Raw genomic sequence first — 21,983 nt, 5'->3', positions numbered from 1 at the left:
AGAGAAGGACTTTTCTATGCTTGACTTGAATACTCGTATGCAAAGTCAGCCATCCATATTTCAAGGAAACCGGGGCAACAGATATATGCCTGAACTTGAGGAAGAGATCTGTACAGATTCTGTACAGAAAGATCACTTTCCTTGTAGAATTACAGTTTTCTTACTAAACATTTCCCATTTATTTATTGAATAAAGTAAATATTTACTGAATATTCATTGAGTATTTGTTGCATGTGGCACAAATTATATTTGACATACTCTTAAATCTCAGTGTTACTTGTTAAGCAAACCATAGGGATGTTTTAGACCCACTGAGACTTGAAAACAGGATTACATGGCTTTCTGAAAGAAGATATATTTTAAGGAGATGATGTGGATTGGATGAATGATTTATTTGGTGGGGCTGTCTGTCTAGTCTTATGTAGGAGTCAGACTGTATCATCATAATGCTTACTTTGGTATTAACACTGATTGGTCTATGTTTTGTTTCTCACAGGTTAATAAGAAGATCATACCTTGAAATAGCACTATTGTATATGCATTTTGTCGCACACAGTGAGAATGTGTCACAGACAGATAAGATGGTGCCTTCCAAATCAAGGGTATGTTTTCTATCTTTTGGGCAGTGGCCTCTTCAAAGCAGGAAATGTATTTCTGTTAGAACACTGTTCATCTTGCCAAGCTATTACTGTGACCTATAAATCATACTGGTATTGAAAATCCTACTAGAAAAATCACACAAAGAAATCACATAGTACAGCAGTAGAATTATATCTCGTTTGATGTGATTCTTCATGTTTATTGTGTGGAATGATAACATTTAAAACATTTTTCTATTATAAAATAGGAAGAAACAGAACCAAATGTTTTCATTAATTTGTTCTTTGCAAAGAAAACATAACATTCTAACATGATTTTTATGTGGTAATATTTATACTTTACCATATTTCAATTTTTCAGTACAGTTATGAGTGAGGCATGAGAAACGTAAAAGGCATCAAGCACATTAAAGAGGCTACAAAATGTTTTCTGAGTGTGAAGTCTAACATAAGAGGAAAGAGTAATTGACATTCTAGAAAATGCAAAATTACACCTGAACTCTATGGAATAGTGAGGGTCATATAAGCTGCACTGAGAAAATTTTAGAGGAGCAGACAATTAGTCTGCTCTGGGTAATCTGGGTAAAGCTTTTACCAATTAAATTATGGATTTATAAAACCAGTGTTGTTTTTTACTTTTAAATGAAACAATAATTATCTAAGTCTGAGGATTTTTTGCTATCATCAAAGTATATTTTACCATAATGCATTTAGAATCCTAATTATGAGTGGGTGTATAATTTTAGACCTCTTCTAGAGAACTCTCTTCTTTTCCTGAGTAGGCTCTGAAATCAGAAGGCTACAAAGTACAAGCCTGGATTGCAGTAAGAGCAGCCAGACAGGTTGGTGCAATATTCTGAAGAGGTAATTTTTTTGTCTTTGGTTTTATCTCATGCAATTTACCCAACAAAACAAAACAAGACAAGACAACACAAAACAATCCAACAATTAAGGTTCCCTGAAATTTCTGGCATGGGCCTTAATTTGAGGAAATTAAAGTGGACACTGTCTGAGTGATGCATTTAATCTCTCGTGGAGAGATCTGACTCTGTTTGCCTCTACTTTGGTTCAGTGCAAATATAGCAGCACACTGCCTGATATGTGCATATGTATTTGACATGTGGGCAGACATCAGTGGCATCCAGGTGAGGATATCTGATTTGAAATCACTTGTGTAGTAATTAAGCTGTCAGCAGTAATGATTTATTTAAATATGGTAGGTACCGTATGTCAGAGAGGAGTAGAATATTTTCCTGATTTTTAAAGTAGTATAGTATATTGAGTAATTAATTTTTCATTATTAGCTTGCTAGCCTCAGATTTTAAAATCTGTGTAAATATTGCAGTGAACAAGCCCTGAATAAAATAAATATTATTTTTAGGTTAGTGAAGCAGTGGTTGCTTCTCAGCTATTAATTGGAATGAAGAGTGTTAAAGAGAAGGATGAAGTACAGCAGAAAATTCCAGAATTTGCTTCCATGGATCTTCTTGCTTCATACAGAGACTTCTTGTCTGGTATTCCTTTATACTTAGTAATATTAGAACATTAAATAAAAATGAACTATATATGCCATGTAATCTAGTAATACATTTGGTATCTAATTTTCATTTATGAAAAACTGTAAGTCAAATTTGGAAAGCAAAAGCCAAACCTTCTTGTCTTGCATGGCAGTACAAAATGTGAGCAGTTCAGGTAACCTGGCAAATCGGTCTATAATCAGCCTGTGCTTAATACGTTAAGAAAAATTGTGCAGTTTGCATACTGTGCTTTGGAGAGAGTGATGGGAATAGTGCACATACTGCCGTCTTTGACAGAAACAGACGTGCCTTTATCACAAGGCTTCCCCAGACTTCCAGAGTAGCTCTTGGCCCCCAAATAAGGCATCCCTGCTTTTTTTTTCAAACACTCATTTAGAACATAATTTTTCCTTAGTTATACCAGCTTTTCTTTGGAGATTTTCACTTTTTCCTTTGATTTCACAATCAATTGTTGATGTTGAATAGCTCCCCACCAATAAAACCACCACCACCTACACAGAAAAAAATAAACAACCAACCCCCCCCTCCAAAAAAAAACAACAACAACCAACCAACCAAAAACCAAAACCAAACCAAAAACGAAGTAACGAAACAAAAAAATCTCTTGCAAAGTTATCTGTCTAGGTACCATATTCTAAAAGTCAATGTCAGTATAATAAAAAAAATCACTGTCTTTCCAGCCCAATGTATTGTCTTTTAGAAATGCTTCCCCTAGCTTTTCAGTAGAACTTTGCCTCATTTAATTCCAACTTCTGCATTTATTTTACAACTACTGGAGCTGATGAAATGGAAGTTTTTAATAAAAATTAAATTCAGTGAAATTAGGAATTGTGGGATAATGGTTTCAAAATGTTATATAAGCACTAAGGCAAAATATCTGTGTTTATTTTTAAACTGGGAAAAATTTGGTGATAAAATTTTGTTTCCATGGCTTACTTTCAGTCATCTCAAGTGACTGACAATGATTGAATTACTCAACAGTTGCTGGCAAAGCTGAGCAATGTCTGCTTACTGTAGTGTTTAAACACGTGTTTTGATTGGTTTATGAAAACAAGTGTTGTATGCTAAGACCTTCCATCAATCTGATTGTCTTGTACTAGCACCATTTGCTTATAATTACAGATCATTGTTTTTTCCTTTTATCAAATGCAGCAGGTGTTTCTCCTGATAGTTCTGTTAGGCAGCACAAAAAATAATAAAAAAAAAAAATAGGAAATGTAGAAAAGCAGTAGTAGGCCAAAATATATAAAGGTAAACTGAAATGGAAATGATCAGCACAGCATGCTAAATATTTTCTTTAAAGCCATCAGTGAAACACATTGTTTAAGTTTCATTTATAAACAATGTGGACATTTTAAACTAAATTCTTTTTTTACAATTTCCTGTGATATATCAGGAATAATAGAGGCATTCAGCTTTTGTAGAAGTATGCTGGAAGTTTACTATTAGGAATTACTATAATATAATGTTTATTTTATTTGGAATGAGACATAAACCAGAAGAATTGTGAAGGTTTTTGAGAGAGTAATGTACTAAAACAGTGAAAACATGTATAGAACATAATTTGTGATATAATGATAATTGAACTGTTTACTGTTTTTTTTTTTTTTTTTCCCCACTCTTTTTACATAAGTATAATTTTTAGGCAGCCCTAAAAAAGATTTTTTCTTTGTCCAGAATCAAGAAGACATTTTATTGATAATACACTTAATATCTAAAAGGGATTGGATTGAAGCTGATAATAAACATTCTGAGTTCAGGTCAGCGTAACAAAGTTCAACTGCAGTAGCTAGGATTGATGACATCTGCAAGGATACCTATTACTCACTCAGTGCTGATTATGTATTCACTGCTCTAGTTCACTTGTTACAAGTATAATATAAGATGTTCCTTTTGAGTGGAGTGGAGTTATCTTTGCTTAGATTCCTAGTTATACACTAGTGAGCTTTCCTTAACTCCTTCAAGACCTTTATCATCTGCATAACAACAGAAAATCTTCCCACTTATTCTGATCATTTTGATTTGTTCCTCAGTGAGTAAGAATGATATCTGCTAAACTTTACTGTCAGTTGGTTTCTAATGTGTTTGGAGGGGAAAAGAGGGCAAAGATAAACTAAAATATCATGCCCCTTAGGAACCTTATCTTGGTTGAGGCTTGAAACAAGGAATGAGGAATCAGGTCTTTGCAACTTTATGCTGGCAAAACTTCACAGATGTTTGTTTAGGTTTCTGTCTGAACAACACCTGCAGAGTCAGGCTCCAGTTGTACAGGGAAGCACAGAGACCTTCCACAGATAGTGAAATTAATTTGGCCTTTCATGATCCACTAAAAGAGAGAAGTAAAATTGCATTTTGCTGTGGATTTTGAGGATTCAGGGCAAGTGTTAGATAGCAGAGACTAGATATAGAGCTTAATTTAAGTTAAATGGTTTATTTTGTAAAAGTTTTGTAAACAGAACTCAACATGATGTATAGCTGTATTGCAAAGGAGTCAGAAAGTGGTGATGCAGATGGATGATTGTGTCCCACACACACTGAGGACAAAGCACTGAGACTCATTTCTGCATTTGCTTAGCTTTTATGGAGAGAGAGAGAGAGAGAGAGAGAGAGAGAGAGAGAGAAGAAATCCTTTCTCTCTACCCCTCTTACCTTCTTACAAGGACCACTCAGATTCTTGGCTGTGATCTGAGAAATATTTTCTTCACAGTGTTCAGCTAGTACTGAAGCAGAATATGAAGAATTTTGCTCTTATGAAAAACATAACCAGGTTCACAGGTCACATTTTAGTTAGAGATAGTTCCAATACAGCTTAGAAACAGCTTTTGAATTGCAACCATTGACTTAATGTCTATATTTGTATTGTTACTGGATTTGCAGATGGATACAATGCCGTCTATGAAAGTCCCACAGCATCTTCCACTGAAAACAAACAAATCATACAAAATGAGCAGAACCAAAAAGAAAGGATGGAATGTCTTGCTACCAAGGCCAGCCGGAAGAAAGAGATGATAACATGGGTTCACTTAATTCACTATCACAGTTATTTACAAAGACTTTGTAACACAAACCTTCTATCTGGTATGATTTTTTTATTCCTTCTAGAAAACTGCTGTAGGTGACATACTGTTCTTGTAGGCCAAAAGTGTCAGTTTTTAAGTCCATAATCTGAGATCTCCTCATTTTCATTTCCTTTAAATTATGTAAAGGTGAGAAATCTTTGCTGAAGTAATAATTTATGTCAGTTTACATGTGTTGTAAGTGAAGATACTACCTTTTTTTCATTTTTTTTTTTATAGGCCTTAATAATACCAACAGAATGCATCCCAGAAAACAGAATTTCTATTACTATTTCTGGAGCACTTTTTAAATTCATAAACTACATATTTTTAAAATTCTATGTACATTAGACTTCAGTGTCATCTGAAACAAATCTGTTCAGTTTGGGGGGCCAGTTTTTGAAAATTCTATGATTATATGAAAATAGGAGTTGACTGTAGTTTAAATGCGAAGGCTGAGCACTGTTGAGCATTTGGATTAAATGCTCACATGTTACATACATACTTGGTTTATTTCACTGCAGACTTAGATAGAACCTTTTAAACAGAGTAGAAATCTATTAATTTCTGGGCATCTGCATGTGATGGCAAGCTGCTGGATAGACAAGTAACACTGATAGTCAAGAATCAAACTAGATTGTGGACTTTCTCTAAAGAGAAACTAAGCAACTCTGGAAATAATAATTTCAGAGGAGGTTGGTATTTTTTCCTTGTGACATCATACGAAAGGAAAGTATTCTACCTCACTGCAGAACCATAAGGACAGTAAAGTATTTGCGTGTAGGTGTCAAAATGTGCATATACCACTGCAGTTAGTGTTGATGGAGCCTAAGGAGTGACTCTGATCATCAGCCACTAGCTGTCTAAATTAGGGTGAGCAAAGTTGCACTTAGAACTTCTTTTGACTGTATTGACTAAATATACCTTTATTCTAGCTGGTGCTTAGAAGTCTAGTGAACATACTGATGCATACACATGTAAATTTAAGTCCCTACACCTCAAATCTGCACCTCTCACTTTACACTACTAGACAGAGCCTTGTTCAGTATCAGGTTTCCAGTGAAAAACTGCAGTCCAAAAAACATACCCTATTAACATTCAAGGACAATCAGTATAATTGTTGGAAATGCATTTATTCCCTACAGAACTGATTTAGATATTGTACTTTATTTTTAAATGTATGAATATCGAGTAGCAGTATAAAACTTTACTTTTAAATGCAAATGATAATGAATAAAATTAATCTCTTTCCAAACCTGCCCCTAAATCAGGACCTGAATCATTTTCTGGAAGAGATGGATGCCTTAAATCTGTTTTTGACTCATGGATTGTTCTACGCATTGCAAAAATGCATTTCTTTCTTAAAAAACATTTGTTCGAATATTCCGTGTGTTGTCCTGAGAACTTCCCAGAAGAGCTATATGATGTAGAACTACCACATGGTAGTCTAGCTGATTCTTCAAAGGTACTGATTGTTCATATGGATTTTTCAAAAATATATATATTATAGTTGCATTTTGTAAATGTTCAGATTCTTGCTAATTCCAATGGTGATATTTCTGGGAGCACTATTGAAGAAATTAATTAATTATCCAGAGGATCACTGCAAAACCAAAATCCTATGCAAGCAGTGAAGGACTTCATTAACAAATGCAAACATCTTTGTATTATTCATTCCTGCAGAAATGATCACTATCTTGTGCCCACTCTATTTAGGCTTTAGGAAGTTAAGCAAAATGATATTTAAGAAAAGTTCATTATTAGTTTAGAAGGTGGATGTGTTATTAGGCAAGGCTGAAGCTTTTAATCTTTGAGAGCTCCATGTTTCACACCAAAAATGTCCTAAGGTTTGATTTGCAATTTGTTTGTACAAGCAATAACAATATTGTTAATTTGGTCTGTAGTAAAAGACTGATTTTCACATAAATGTAATTATACATTTATGTGAACATATATATATACATTATATATATACACATATGTATTTTCTCAAAATCTGTTGAAACCCCGTGTTTCAAATTCAATTAATGTCTGAAGATTGCCAAAATTTTTCACTATCAGCTGGCTAGAAAATTAGTATTTTCTCTGGCTTGCAAACAGACTATTTGAGCTTTCAAATATAAGCAGCTCAGACTATACTACTCACAGAAATCTCAAATTGGAATTCTGGAGTCTATGCTGACCATGGCATATGTATTGAATATTGAATGGCAAAAGTCTTTGAAGATTCAATGTAAAAATAATTTTCTTCCAAGTTTCCCCATCACACTTCTCACATTAATAATTATCCTAATACTAAAAAATTAAAATGATGGGTTACTCTCTGTGGTTTATTTTTTACTTACTATGTTCGGGGTTAGATGGAGACAAGGGAGCCTTGAGGAGTGAAGGCTTTTTATCTTATCAAAATGAATTAAAATACTTTTGTGAAAGTAGCTCTTCTAGAGTTGGTGAACTTTCTGCAGTGTTGGACAGCATATCATTACTCATTTCCCAACAAAGAGCTGACTGTGCCACTGAATAAATTGTAAATATATGGTATGTGACATTTATAACAGCCATCGTATATCAGAAATTATTTTACTCTGTCTGCTCTTCTTTTGACATAATTAGTATTACACTGTCCTAGAATAATAAGCTTCAGAGCTCACTGTCATGTTCGTGACAGGTGCAAGCTCATAATCATGTGTTAGCTTCACTGTTGTAGACAGCTAACAAGCATAAAGCTCTTACTTGTTTAAATTCTAAGCTTCATTGATTTTTGTTACAACATTTTTAGAAGCTTTAACTATTCAGAAGGCTGTATAAGTTATTTTTTTAAATGTTACTGTAATTTGATACTTTTTTTTAACAATAAAAATAGATATTTTTGAAAGAAAGATTTTTTATGTACAAGATTGTTTCACTTATATATGTCTTTCTGGTTTTGACTTATGAATTTTTTTCAGCTCTACAGAACAAAGAATCCAAGTTATATTAAGAAGGTTAAAATTAAAATTGTGTGGCCTGTTGCATTTTTCATGCTTTTTTTTTTTTTTTTTATTCAACTGCATGGTAGTATGTAGGGCTAGAAACACTTAAAATAAAAGTTTGTTGTTCTCAGGCTTTCACCAAAGTTGAATAGATGCAATTCAGCAGCCCTCCAGTTTGACAAGAGCAGTTGTAATATCCATCCTCAAAAATATTCAATATGATGTAAATAACAAAAGAAGCAGCTCAGTGAAAAAGAGAATATACCGTGTGTTTTAGAAAGAAACGCATATCATAAAATAGACTTTTGAGAGCTTTAACGGAAGGGCTTGGCATAAAATAGGTCGTTCCCATCTCCATATGTGCATTTTCTTATAATTTTGTTCACTTTCCATTTTAGCAGGATTGTGGGTGATTCATTGCCAAAAGTAAAGTCTAAGATCTTGAATGTAGAATATTCTTGTACTAGGTGGGTTAGCCATGCAAAACCTCATAGCATGCTAAGAGGTATGGCCACTTTTATCACTTCATATTCAGAGCCTATGTGTCATGGACCATCCCCAGTTTGTTGTACCATGCCCTACTGAAGGTAATCCATGTGCTAAAATGCATAACTATAGCATGCATGACTCCATGTTTATCTTCACTTCTGTATTTTGATGTGGGTTGGGAGCTGGCTTTATGAAGTAAGATTGGATCAGTGTGAAAAATCTGTCTTCCGTTCACTCATATTTATTGCCTTTTGAGCTGCATTATCTAAAAATTAAGTGGGTAAGATTCTCCAGGCTTTTTCAGCAATGAACATTCAATATTAAAACAACTAACTCTCCAGGCAGTTATTTCCAGTGTCCATAATTTGGAATCAATGATGGAGACACTATAGCTCTAAACAGCATCCATATTCCACCAAAATGTCACTGTTTAGCCTCCTCCATTCTTTACAAACTGCAAAACACTTTAAAAACTAGAAATGGTGTGGCACTGTTCAGCCTTTAAATCAAATCTTTTACAGTTTTTAAAGGCTTTTATTTATAAATTAATGTTGGTTGACAGTACTGCTCCAGTTGCTTCCCTGGTAAATGATAACTAAACAGTAACTATTTGATGAATAGTCTGCTAATGTTCCGTATATATTTTAGTAGATATGACATGTGACAAATCCTCACAAATTAAATGACTGGATTTTCAGTAGATATCACTGTATGTTAGCTGTACAGCTAATCACAGAATCATTAAGGTTGGAAAAGACCCCCAAGACCATCTGGTCCAACCATCCCCCTACCACCAGTGTCACCCACTAAACCATGTCCCTAAGCACCACATCCAACCTTTCCTAAAACACCCCCAGGGACGGTGACTCCACCACCTCCCTGGGCAACCCGTTCCAATGCCTGACTGCTCTTTTTGAGAAGAAATTCCTTCTAATTTACAAGCTGAATCTCCCCTGGCTCAACTTGAGGCCATTCCCTCTTGTCCTATTGCTAGTTATCTGCAAGAAGAAGCCAATCCCCAGCTCCCCACAACTTCCTTTCAAAATGTGACACCCCGTCCCTGGGTGGGCTCGAACCACCAACCTTTCAGTTAACAGCCGAACGCGCTCACCAATTGCGCCACAGAGACACGCTGAAAATGAAAAAATGAATATTTAAACATAAATAAAACATTAGTCTGGCATTCAGGTTTCTGTTTTAGTTATCAGTACGTATAGCAGCCAAATGACTTTTTCATCAATAATTTTTGTATGGTCAGCATGTCGAATAATATCTTCTAGCAAAAAGGATAATGCCATGAGGAATACAAGTCAAATATAATAATCACTGTTATTGTAGATGTCTCTAAGTCAGCCCAGAGGTTCTTTGTATTACCTTTAGAAATATCTCTTCATGTGAATTTTGAAAAGCCTTGACTTGGTAAGATGGACACCTTTAAATAATTACCCATTTATCTAAATAAGCATATATGTGTGCAGGACTGAAAGTTACACTGATATTAATAGACATTAGGTTATTATAAACAAATACATGTTACACTAGTAAAATACAATTTAATTTGTGTGTGTGTGTTTCAGATGTCTCTTGAAACTTCTGGAATTTTACCAAAGATGCCAAGTGTGAGAATAGCTTCTCCGGTTTCTGTCACCACAGAAGCAGGCCATCAGACAGAGAGTAGGGCAGCAAATGCTTCAAATAAGGAAATTAACATCCAGTGGTACATTCCTTCTCTGGCAAAGCCATCAAACAATACAGAGACTAAGGTATAGCTACACCAAAGCAGTTCATTAAGTATTGGAACAAATTAAGTCTCATTTCTAATGAATATTTGGTCATGACAGAACAACTTTTTAACTGAATTATACCAGCTGGCAAGCTGGACTGCCCGGAGCTATGCATTTATTACAACACAAAACTGCTACACAGGACAAACATAATGCCCTAACAGTCATCTGGTAGCAGGTTAAAGAAAGACTTTGGAGATCATGTAGAGCCTCCAGGCCATAATGTTTTCTTGTCTTTTGCAAGACCCTGAAGTCTTTATGACCTCTACTCTTAAATTTGGTTGAAGGTTACAGATATTCAAACAGCACCATTTGGTGGGAGGCTGTCAGAAACGAGAGGCACTCATATACAAAGAAAATGGGATTTCTTGCACCTCATTTCCCTAAGAAATCAGATTAAAAATGAAAGGTGAGATGGACTGGAGGGTTGTGTGGAAATGAGAGACTGGGTGATGGAAGTTGTGTTGTTTTTAAACAAGGGAACTGAACGTAGATACAATTTCTGATACTGCAATAGAAACCCATGGTCTCCAAACATTTTGGCTTAGCAGACCAAAGTTTCTGCTAGATCCTTCTCATCTCTATTAGCAAGCTAATAGAAGCAACATGAAGTTAGTGCAAAGAATGCACTTCTCAATAGTTTTAAAAGTTACAGACCAGTAGAGATCTGGAGACAACTCTTGAAAACAACTGACATATGTATGCCATATTCTTGGCATTCTCCATATAGTCAAAATAATCAGCTACTACTGGGAAGCATATTTTCAGTCATACAAGAAAATTAATACAGTAAAAGATGAGAACATTCTAGTTCATCGTCTTGTGCTCAGATATTGATACCACTCTGTTAGAATGGTGAGTTACGTGCAGTTTGTGGATTTAAATATAGTATGATGACAGCCATGCACAAGGTCATATTGGAAATGTAAATAATTGCCTTTTGGAAATTCAGTAAAAGGTTCAGCCTACTTGAAATAGGAACTTTCAACTTGAACCTAAATGGGATTGATTGACTGGGATCAGAGCTAGATTGGGATTTTGATGGTGACTCTATAGGGTACAACTCATTTTCAAACCCATATAAATGATATCACTGAAATAATTCATATACTTTAAAAAAAAGACTTAAATAGTTGTTTTAACAGCTATAAAAACTGAGTGTAGTAAAAATTCGTAAGAAACCACACTCTACTTTTTTTTCTGAAAGTTAATTATCTTAGTCTTTACCAGTACACTGAATTTGATAGTAATTATAATCCAGTATCACTGAAATACCTTAGGCCTTCTGTACCCTTTCACATTATAGTTTATCTATTCCATCTCTTTTACAGGTTTTGCTGCTTTATGCTTATAATACAAAGCCTATCAAGATTAGCAACATCAAGATTTTCAGTTCAATGTCTGTGTTTTCAGGTCACTTATGGGTTCCATTGGCTAGGCAAGTAATCACTTTGTCCTGTTATTTCATGCCATATGAAAGTCTTTAAATGCATTCTTTTTTAGCTTTTCAGACACTTTTCACTATAAAATCTGTAAGACGTTGCACACAGTATTAAACCCATCCAAAATTATGTCTTTTCAGTACATCAGTCTTTTAGTTTGGTTTCTTAAAGAAATGAATAACATATGCTAATTACATGACTCTGGCACAGCAACACAAGAAAATGCTAGCACTCTTACTTATTCCCATTCTCTCACTGGATTAGGTACTCCTTCCTTCCCATATAACTCTGAGCCTGCAAGAATTTTTCTCAATTGTAGCTCCAGACTCAGCCCTTCTTTTTACATCTGATGGCATTTTTCATGACCTCTTCCTTGTCATTCATCTAGACCAAAATTTTTTGAATGGCTGAGCAGGTGGAGGGGAAGGACTAAAGGTCAAGAATAACTGCAGCCTCTGCCACCCAGCTTGCCAGCCCACCTTGTGCTGGTTGGATGAGTTTTTTTTCTTAGAGAGGCTTACTTAAAATGTTGCTTCTTATTATTTAATGCAAAAAGCTTAAACATTCCATATTTCCACTTTTTTAATGGATTTTTTTTTTTTTGGTAAAATTATGAGATCAATCTTGAAATGAAAGAAAATCTAGAACCTAATCAATATGTAATAAAATCTTGTCTTTCAGAGTTATTTCTTTAAGGGAGAAATTATCTAATCTGAAAGATCAAGTTGAAATGTTGATGCAAAGTTCAGAAAGCTTATCTTCAGCTTCAGAACCAACAAGTTTTCTTGAACAAAATGAAACCCTGAAAATAATTCCTTCAGAGAAAGCTGAAATTAATATTGCAAAAGTGCATCTTGATGAAAAAACAGAAGTAAGTGAGAACAATTTTGCTCTTAAATATGTCTGACAGTTTTATTTAAGATGCCTATTTTGGGGAAATAAATGACAGGTAACTTGGAAGGCAGACACAGAAGATTAAACTTGCCTCACCCCTTTCAAGAAATGTTGAGATATTTTCACTTTTCATTTAATATCTAATAACTTTAATAACATTAATATTTAATAACTTTTCCTTCTCCTTATGTATTGCTTGATGGTTTACAAAAAATACCAGGCATGTTCAACCTCCCCCTTGAAAATAAAGGCCACATCTTCAGGTATGTAAATCTGAAATTTGATGCCTGATTTATAGCAATCTACATCTGAAAATGCTTGGCACAGTGTTAAATTAGCAGAGAGATCAACCCAAAAGTGCTTTTTTAAAAATCAGTTACACATCTTCAATGCAAAATGGGCAGTGATGGTTTCTGAAATAAGAACCTTCTAATAACACTATTGAGAGCTGAGTAAAACTGGCAGTGAATTTATTTTCATTTTCTCTATGCCACCTTCGTCTTTTTTTTTTTTGTTATTAGCAAGGCTGAATATGGTCCACAACCAAATAACTCCCCCGACATACATACACAAAAGAGGTAATTTCAGAATTTTCCATGTGGTTTCTTTGAGATAATGTCAATGGAATAGAATGTTGCCACAGCATAACTGCTACTTGATAAATGCCAAGGCAAAATAGACGTTTATTTTCAAAGTGGGAGACATTTATCATGTGACAGGATTCTCTTTATATCTATTATATGAAATGATTAATGATGTAGAGGCTGTCATTTGGTCTGATGGATGCTGTGAAACAGTGACAATTGTGCACTGTGCCATTATTACAAAGCTGTATTTTGACCAGCTTGGAGAACAAATGATGTTTTGGCCAATCACGGCACATAGTGTTTTCAGGAGGCTAGACAGAGCTGTCCTTTACTGGGCATTTCTGATTACCTGAAGGTTTTTGCTCAAACTTTCATTACTGTATGTCAGTAATTGGAAAACCAATGTTTAGAATAGTAACAAGATTAACATGCCTTGCATTAGATATGTATAAATACCATCTTGTCAGAGTGTTTGTTTATAACATCGTCAGTAAACATGTAGCAAAAGTATGCTCATTGGATTTAATACCTGAGCCAGGGGCAATTTTTCCCCAGTAAAAACTGCAAGGTTTGGGCACTTGTATTGTACAGCAAACACAACTATTTTTGTTGCAGAAAAAATGTATTTTCCTCTGAATTTAACTAGAATAAGTTAAAACCTGGTGGTTCTGAACAATTTTGTAAAGCTAAACCATCTGTTAGCTTATCAGACGAGACTGATAGTACAGCATTGGTTTTCTCTTGTTTTGTATCATTAGGAAATGGCTAAAAGGTGTTTATCTGAAGTCAAAGCTCTGCTCTCTGTTCCAGACCTGTCCTCGCCATTGACTGAGGTATGCTATTCTCATCAATAGTAAAAAATGTGTTTTCTAAAATAAAACAATTGTTCAGTTAGGCTGAAACATGGGTTTTACTACTAAGTATCTTGTACCTTTCAATTTTTTTCTCCTACATTTCTGGGCTTTTTTTTTTTTTTTAAATACAAATGTTCATGATTACCAGCTGTGGATATCTTCATTGTTAGAATCACCTTTTTATACAAATAAATATGTATTAAAAATAAATCTCACTCACAATGGATTTATCTGGTTTATCCACCATTCTCTGGTCATTGTTTAGATGGAATTTATTGTTCCATTGTATTTCCATGATGCAGTTGCCAAATGCAATTTTCTTCCATGCCCTTTATTTTCGCAGTTATTCAGGCTTACCTTCTATTTTCTTTAGCTTTCTCTGCCTCAAAGATAGTATGCCATTTGTTTGTCCATGCTGTTGTATTCCTATTGGTATTTATTTGTAGTCAGTATCCCAGAGGAGACTATGGGAACTGGCCCATAGCAGGCAGCAATACTGCTCAGTGTTCTCAGGCATCCTAGGAGAATCAGGAGCAGAGCTTAAGGAACTCCAAGGAAGATTTTTGAATCCATAACATATGACTCCCTCACAACTATCTTGCCTATAATTATTCACAATAAAATGATAATGGCCAAAGCATCAGCTGTACTCTTTTCTAGTCAGGTAGCTCTTTAACAAAAGGGAATCCCTAGTTTTATCTGGTAACAGTTTGGCTAATGGCCTGCTATTGAAGAGAGAATCTGTAATGCTGTCCTGTGCATCCTGCAGGCTGTTACCTAAAAATTTTCTGTTTCCCTTTTATATACATTGCACCATTCTTGCCGCTCCTTTTATCCACCCTGAAGGTCTCTCCCAAGTGACTCCCAGACCTTCCTATCACCCAGTCCAGCTCTGTCAATGCATACATACATATTTATTCTGCAAAGCTATACTTTCCATGGTTCCACTGGAATATCTTCCGTAGTAGAGTAGTGACAAATACCTAGGGAAAGGTATGGCCGAGCTTCCTTAGAATCCCATGGGCCTCCTGGACCTGTTTTAAATTCTCATGAATCCCACTTTACTTGGTCTGCTTCTTTTTGTGGGTCTCCAATGATAGTGAGAGAGAAAGATTTAACAGTGTCTTTCCAGTAAGAATATGATGTTATCTGCTCTGTTTGATTCTGCCATACTGCCACAAGAAACTAAAATGTTTCAACAGGTGAACCAATGGGCTTTTCACCACAAAGTTTCAGGCAGAGGCTTCAAACTGCATCCTATTAGATATGGCCGAGTTGGCTGAGTGAGTGAAGCCTAATCCTTCAAGATGATGAGAATCTTCATTCTTCTCTAAAGCCAGCTTAGCATTTCATTGTTTACAGAATATTTCTATGTAGTATTTCCAAACTTTCAAATAAGTTGCATGTGTGCCTTACCCGGTCTTCTCTGTGAGGGCTGGAAACCTCAGCATGGAATTATGTGTTGTGGAGAACAGTACATTCCCTTTGTTTTCAAACACACAGGAAAAGAAGGCAAATACATTGCTTATATGTAGTTTCACATAATTTTTTTCCCCCACCATACACTTTTCTGTTGCTGGTCTTCTTGTGAATTGATTGGGCAAAGTCAGTTCTAATTTGTGGTATTTGTTTTCTCGTTCTCTCAGCTGTCACACTTTAACTCCTGTCATGTTTCCAGTTTCTCTTCTTTGATTCTCTTTTTTTCTGTTCATGAGTCTTCTGGCGCTTTTGCTTCAGCATGGAGTTATATTTCTAAGGCGAAAACGTGCCTTTTCATTGAATTATTCATCTAAAATTATTTGACTGTTCATGTTTTAAGAATAAAAATTGTTTCACCAGCTTATTTTTAAAGCTATTTAATGAACAGCTCTGTTCTTGAGAGAGATAATAAAGTGTTACGCTTGGGAGTTCCAGTTTTAAATGTTAAAAACAAATTTCTCAATAAAATAATTGCATTAAAAATTAACCTCCCTAGATAGCCTCTTCCAGTGCTTCTCTTCCTACAGTTGGTTTTTCTTAATATCTAAAGCATATTAGTTGCAAAATCAGCTAAATAGCTCTTCTCCATGTCCAATGGACATACAAAACAATTCATCCCACTATTTAGCCCACTATTTCACCTTCTACAAGTAGCTCAAGTCTTTCAACTTCTCATCCTAGGAAAAACTTTCCAAATTACTAATCATTCTTGCTGCTCTTTTCTGATATCTTCATTTTATCTACAGATGATTAGGAGGAACTTTGTGAGCAAGACTGTTCACAGAAATTTCTTCCCCTTAGTCTCATTCTTCTAGTTTCAAGGAATAGATGTCATTAACCACAAATTTATATTGAGGCAATTACCATTTCTAATTTACACTTTGGTTGTTGGTCAGAAATCTGGCTTCAATATGAGATATTTGAATATCGTATATATGTAGTTTTGGGAACTTATACACTTAACAAAGTTTTTTTTTTTTTTTCCCCTTACTTGTCAGATCCCATTTGACGTTACTTTTCAATCAATATCAACTTTGGAAGATATGTTTGATCCTGTCAGTGCTGCCAATGGATGTACAATAACTGAAGAAAGCCTTTTCCGTTGGATCATTTCTCTTTTTCACTAAATTCCAATTTTGCAATAACTTAATAACTTGCTGAGTACTATAGACTTAGACTTCAGTTCTGCTGTTAGTGAAAAAAACTCATTAATCACACCATGATTTGGCTTCTAATGTGCTTTATCATTTTCATTTTTAGGTACTTTTCAATTATTTTAAAATTAAAAAATGTTTTTAGGAATTAATTGTATTAAAAGTGCTTTCTTATTGAGAAGATATTATCTGTAAAATCATCACTGGATTTGTTCTTTTACACTTCTGTTTGGAAACTAGCATTTCACACTTCTCTGTCTTTTGCCAAACACATTACAGATTGTTGAGAGTGAAAACGGTCATTCAGATGTCTCCAGAATTTCAAAGCATTGATTCAAAAAAAGCCAGTTTAAAAAATCAGAATAATGATACTATACAGAACAACTTTTGGACATTATTCTAAAATGTTAACACAACCTCTATTTATGTTGTCAGTGATGTAAATATTATTTTAAAGTGCTGAAGAAACCCTAGTCTTATCAACAGCTACCTGAGGAAATATGCTTGTCCCATAAAGGGAATTTGATACAAAAAAGTAGTTTAGTTGAACAAGGCTGAACAAGAAAGTGTTCAGGATGCATGGCCTTTTGGTTCTGCTCACATCGCAAGGCAAGGCTCTTCTTCACTAGTTAGAAGAATTTTGTAATAGCCATAATTCTTGTGTTTGCAACAAACAGTAAAAGTAAGGGATGTTTGGGCAGGTGCACTGAGAGACTTGTCCTGTCACTATCTATGTTAACAGTGAAAAATTAGGACTAACAGTTAGGATTCCTGAGTTCAGTTTCTGCATAAAGTAAACGATTGGGTTGAAAACACAGCACCTTTCACGTCAATCAGGCTGTCTCTGTTGTAGTCCCATGATAAAACAAGAAAATATTTCAAGCTGTTTGGAAATTATGGATTCTCCTTCACTTGCGCTTTTCAGAGAAATGTGGTTACCTGTTCTACCAGTGAAGTTTCTTGTGGGGTGGTGGTAAAAGATTCAGCACAATGGATATCTTAAATGGAATCAGTAACAAGAAAAAAATGGAGTTATGTTTTCTACTGTTTTTCTTTTTTCTTATAAAAGAGAGAAGAGTGGATATATTTGTGCTGTGTGCCTTTTAAAAAGTTGTGCTATTTTTTTATTTTGTCCAGCCTCTTCTGTAATGCTGTAGATAGTAGAAAAATTAGAAGGACTATGATACCACGATAAAAAGAAAGTAAAAACTGAGTAATTGATAGGGAAGGCATTTTTGTGAGACAATTTTAAAACTGAGCTACAATGGTTATTTAACTCAGCTGCCTAACAGCCAATTTGGAGGAGATATTCCATAGCATTAGGCTTTCAATTAAAAGAATTTATAGTTCTGGAGGTCTTCAAAAAACAGGAAAGATAAAAATTGACATTACTCATTTTTCTTTCTCAAGGAAGAAGTAGAAATTTGCAGCTCTTACAGAAAAGCTATTCAGTCTCTTCCTGTGCTGTGTAAAAAGCATAAAACCTTTCTTTTTCTTTTGGAATCACCTTGAGAATTATCACAGGACTTTTGTGCAGCTTAATGAATATTCGTAAGACATTCTTAAAGCATCAAGTGAAAATGGAAGCAAAGTTCTAGTACAGGCAAGGTGTTTATTCAGTGCTGCCAGTCCGGACCTTGTTATAATTCTTATGTTAATATTGATGAAATGCTTTACATACGCATTTAAAATACATTACACTTTCTAAGATATTTTTGTTGGAAAAAAAAAAAAAAGTTTTCCTGCCATCTGCTTTAACACTGCACAGTAAAATAATAGGGCTGAAAAGTTGACCTCACTGTATCCATAGCAGCAGAGTCTACTCTCAGAAACACAGGATTAAGCATTCAGTGCAGGTTTCAAAATGAAATATCAGAGAAAACATTTTTATGTTAGCACAAAATTAAACTCTTTAGTTAAAACCTGCTTGTAAGGAAGAAAGTTCATATTTAAACATGTCTCCAGTAATTACACAGAAGTATAAAGCTCATTGCAAAGTAAAACGCTTTGGTTTTTATGTATCGTAGTAGTTTGGGTTGGTTTTTCATTACCATTGAATGCAGACTGAATTTTTTGATATGTAAGACTAGGATAAATTTATGTCACCATCACGCTCAATTAAATTTCTACAGAATACTCCTCTGCTTCACTGTCTCCAAAAGTATAAAGGAGGAGGGGAAAGGCACTCTGTTTTCACAGCCTCAAGGGCCAGGGAGGGCCCTCTGGAGGTCTGCTCCGTGATCTGCCCCATGCAGCACAGCTGAAGGGCCACCGACCGCCTTGACAGCTTTGAACGGCTGGCCTGTTCGTGAATTCTTTTCACGTTGTAATTGAAATATTTCTCCATTCCACTCTGTAGAAGGAATTGATAGTATTTCCCTATCTGGTAAGTTGTGGGGCAAGGGAAGGGGAGAGGGAAAGCACTATGGGAACAAGTTGAAAGGATTCCAAAATGAAAGGTATTTTATCTTCAGCGCATCCCCTGGACGATCGATGTACAAGAAGGATCCTGCAAAGAAATAAAGAAAACTAAAAGGAGCAGGTTTTTTTTTTTTTTCCCATTCCTTTGGTATTTTCTGTTCTGTGAAGTGAATGAAGTAAGCAACCAGAGAACAAAAACAGCTTCTGCAGTTATTAACTGCATCACCAAGACTGTGTTGGGCCTCAAATTGAAACTGAACAGTGAGCCTAACACTGACAATTCTGAAAATTGCTGAAAATTGTTTTTTCTTTTTTAAAGACCTTTTTTAAGACCATCTCATTTTTCAAATACTGTTTTGATATAGTTTTAAGTTATATTACTGTCTGTATATTCGAGGCATTCACGGGATTTATTTCACATCTACAAATATTTAGCAACTTGGAATTATTTCTGGTTAAATTAATTTTATGGTGTGGAAATTAATAATTTCACACAGATTTATCCAATTGCGTGTGGCCGATTTTTAAATGCCGCTACAGCTCCAACTCACTCTCATTTTTTTGTTTGGCATTAAGTATTTATCCAATTTTTGGAAGACATCAATCTAACAAAATAATCCTAGTAATTAGCCTCACTATGCCTCAGTTTCTTTATAAGAAGATAACAGTAATCCCCTCATCAGTGTGTATTTTGAAGTTTTTTTGCATCGACATCTGGAAAATATTTTCAGATCCTTGAATGAAAGAGGCAGTGAATTTAAGTAATTATTAAATTGAGACACAATGTAAAAGGGATAATCATTTGTTTCCAAATCCATTTTCAGTCAAATTCAAGAAGAAAGATTTTATAAAAGAATAATGATGGCACTAGAATTAATTGTTGGAATTACAGGCTAATATGCTGAACTAATTAAGCCACCAAAGGCTTCCATTTATGTTTGCCAAAGATTCTCATTGTGTGAAATATACTGAGTATATCATCAAATGAGAGAAATAACAATATGAAGCATGGGTTAATCTTTAAAATAGAGGGGGTAAAAGGGTCCAGAGGCAAGCGCTGAAGTGAAATATTTACCAGTGCAATTTAATTTTCCACTTTGAAACACCAGAGATAATTAGGATTATTCTCATTTGTCTCCCATGCCAGCATGATTTAGGATTCTACTTACTGTGCAAAGAAAAAAAAAAAAGTATATGTTGAAGTGAATTAACAGCAAAAATCTCACTGTCACATAGTGGAAAACAGAATATGCTACATAAGAAATCATGGCAAGATGATGAATCGGGTTCTACAGTCTGACTGGGCTGTTCTCAGTACAGCTGTGCGGAAGGTGAAGCTCTAAAAGTCAGTGAACTGTCAGGGCTGGTTTAGCTCCTGGACAGACTTCCAGAACTGAATAGGGCATTTCAGCAGCCACTAAAAAAATCAAAATTTCATAGACGAAACTCTCTGCTTCTTGGCAGTCATGCGTTCACCTCACGGAGGCCCAGAGGGAGTCAGCACAGGAGCTTTTACTGTGGGTTTTCCAAATGGGAGAACTGCAAGCGCCTGGCAGCTCTAAAAGCTGCTCTCCAGCACTGGAGCAGAATGAGGTCTGTGCTTTGTATATGGCGCCTTGCTTCATGCTCCCTGGTGACTGGCATCTTACAGCTAGACTGTGGCTCAGGCACAGAGTTGAAAATCAAGATCACTGAATCACAGAATTGTAGGGGTTGGAAGGGACCTCCAGAGATCATCGGGTCCAAGCCCCCTGCCAAAGCAGGTTCCCTAGAGCAGATTGCTCAGGTAGGCGTCCAGACAGGCCTTGAGTATCTCCAGAGAAGGAGACTCCACAACCTCCCTAGGCAGCTTGTTCCAGTGCTCCGTCACCCTCACTGTGAAGAAGTTCTTTCGCATGTTGGTGCAGAACTTCCTGTGCTCCATTTTGTGGCCATTGCCCCTTGTCCTGTCCCCACAAGCCACTGAAAAGAGGTTGGCCAAATCCCTCTGACTCCCACACCTCAGGTATTTATAAACATTGATGAGATCCCCTCTCAGTCTTCTCTTCTCCAGGCTGAACAGACCCAGGTCTCTCAGCCTTTCTTCATAGGGAAGATGCTCCAGGCCCTGTATCATCTTTGTGGCCCTCTGCTGGACTCTTTCCAGAAGATCCTTGTCTTTTTTGTACTGGGGAGCCCAGAACTGGACACAGTACTCCCGGTGAGGCCTGACCAGGGCAGAGTAGAGGGGGAGGATCACCTCTCTTGACCTGCTGGCCACACTCCTTTTAATGCACCCCAGGATGCCATCGGCCTTCTTGGCCACCAGGGCACACTGCTGGCTCATGGCCAACCTGTCGTCCACCAGGTCCCCCAGGTCCTTCTCCTCAGAGCTCCTCTCCAGCAGGTCATCCCCCAGCCTGTACTGATACGTGCGGTTGTTCCTTCCCAGGTGTACGACTCTACACTTGCTCTTGTTAAACCTCAAAGATTCTGTTTATCCTGTGGAATTAACGTATACATTTTATTATCATACAACGTACACTATCCTAACATCCTTCCACTACCAAGTGGAACAATACCAACTATTTCAAAACTGCTTTAAAGAACGATATCCGTGAAGAAATCCAGGTTGTTTTTTCCCCAGCTTCGCAGCAGTTGGTCTTATCCCCCTCTCTGCAGCTCATCACTTCCAAGTACTGGAGATACACAGAAGAGAATAACGAGTAATGCCT

At 35.9% G+C, this 21,983-nt stretch overlaps 1 protein-coding gene across 7 annotated transcripts in view; it reads left to right on the top strand.

Annotated features, from left to right (window-relative positions):
• Window positions 1-18,114, top strand: part of CFAP54 (cilia and flagella associated protein 54) — a 107,168-nt gene extending 89,054 nt beyond the window's left edge. For 2 of the 7 annotated variants that reach the window (XM_083845207.1, XM_083845208.1), the window contains 10 exons: window positions 497-602; window positions 1,382-1,441; window positions 1,981-2,113; window positions 5,015-5,215; window positions 6,465-6,658; window positions 10,232-10,417; window positions 11,770-11,876; window positions 12,562-12,751; window positions 14,120-14,194; window positions 16,693-18,113. In XM_083845207.1, the coding sequence (XP_083701333.1) occupies window positions 497-602; window positions 1,382-1,441; window positions 1,981-2,113; window positions 5,015-5,215; window positions 6,465-6,658; window positions 10,232-10,417; window positions 11,770-11,876; window positions 12,562-12,751; window positions 14,120-14,194; window positions 16,693-16,821 (1,381 nt within the window). In that variant the 3' untranslated portion in view covers window positions 16,822-18,113. Of the gene's footprint in view, window positions 1-496; window positions 603-1,381; window positions 1,442-1,980; window positions 2,114-5,014; window positions 5,216-6,464; window positions 6,659-10,231; window positions 10,418-11,769; window positions 11,877-12,561; window positions 12,752-14,119; window positions 14,195-16,692 lie in introns of those variants that run through there. The other 5 variants (XM_083845210.1, XM_083845205.1, XM_083845206.1 and 2 more) reach the window with 4 other exon arrangements.
• The last annotated feature ends 3,869 nt before the right edge of the window (window positions 18,115-21,983 follow it).

Source organism: Anser anser, assembly GCF_964211835.1.
Source record: "Anser anser genome assembly, chromosome: 1".
Lineage (NCBI taxonomy): Eukaryota > Metazoa > Chordata > Aves > Anseriformes > Anatidae > Anser > Anser anser.
This window is presented reverse-complemented; position numbering and strand designations above follow the sequence as displayed.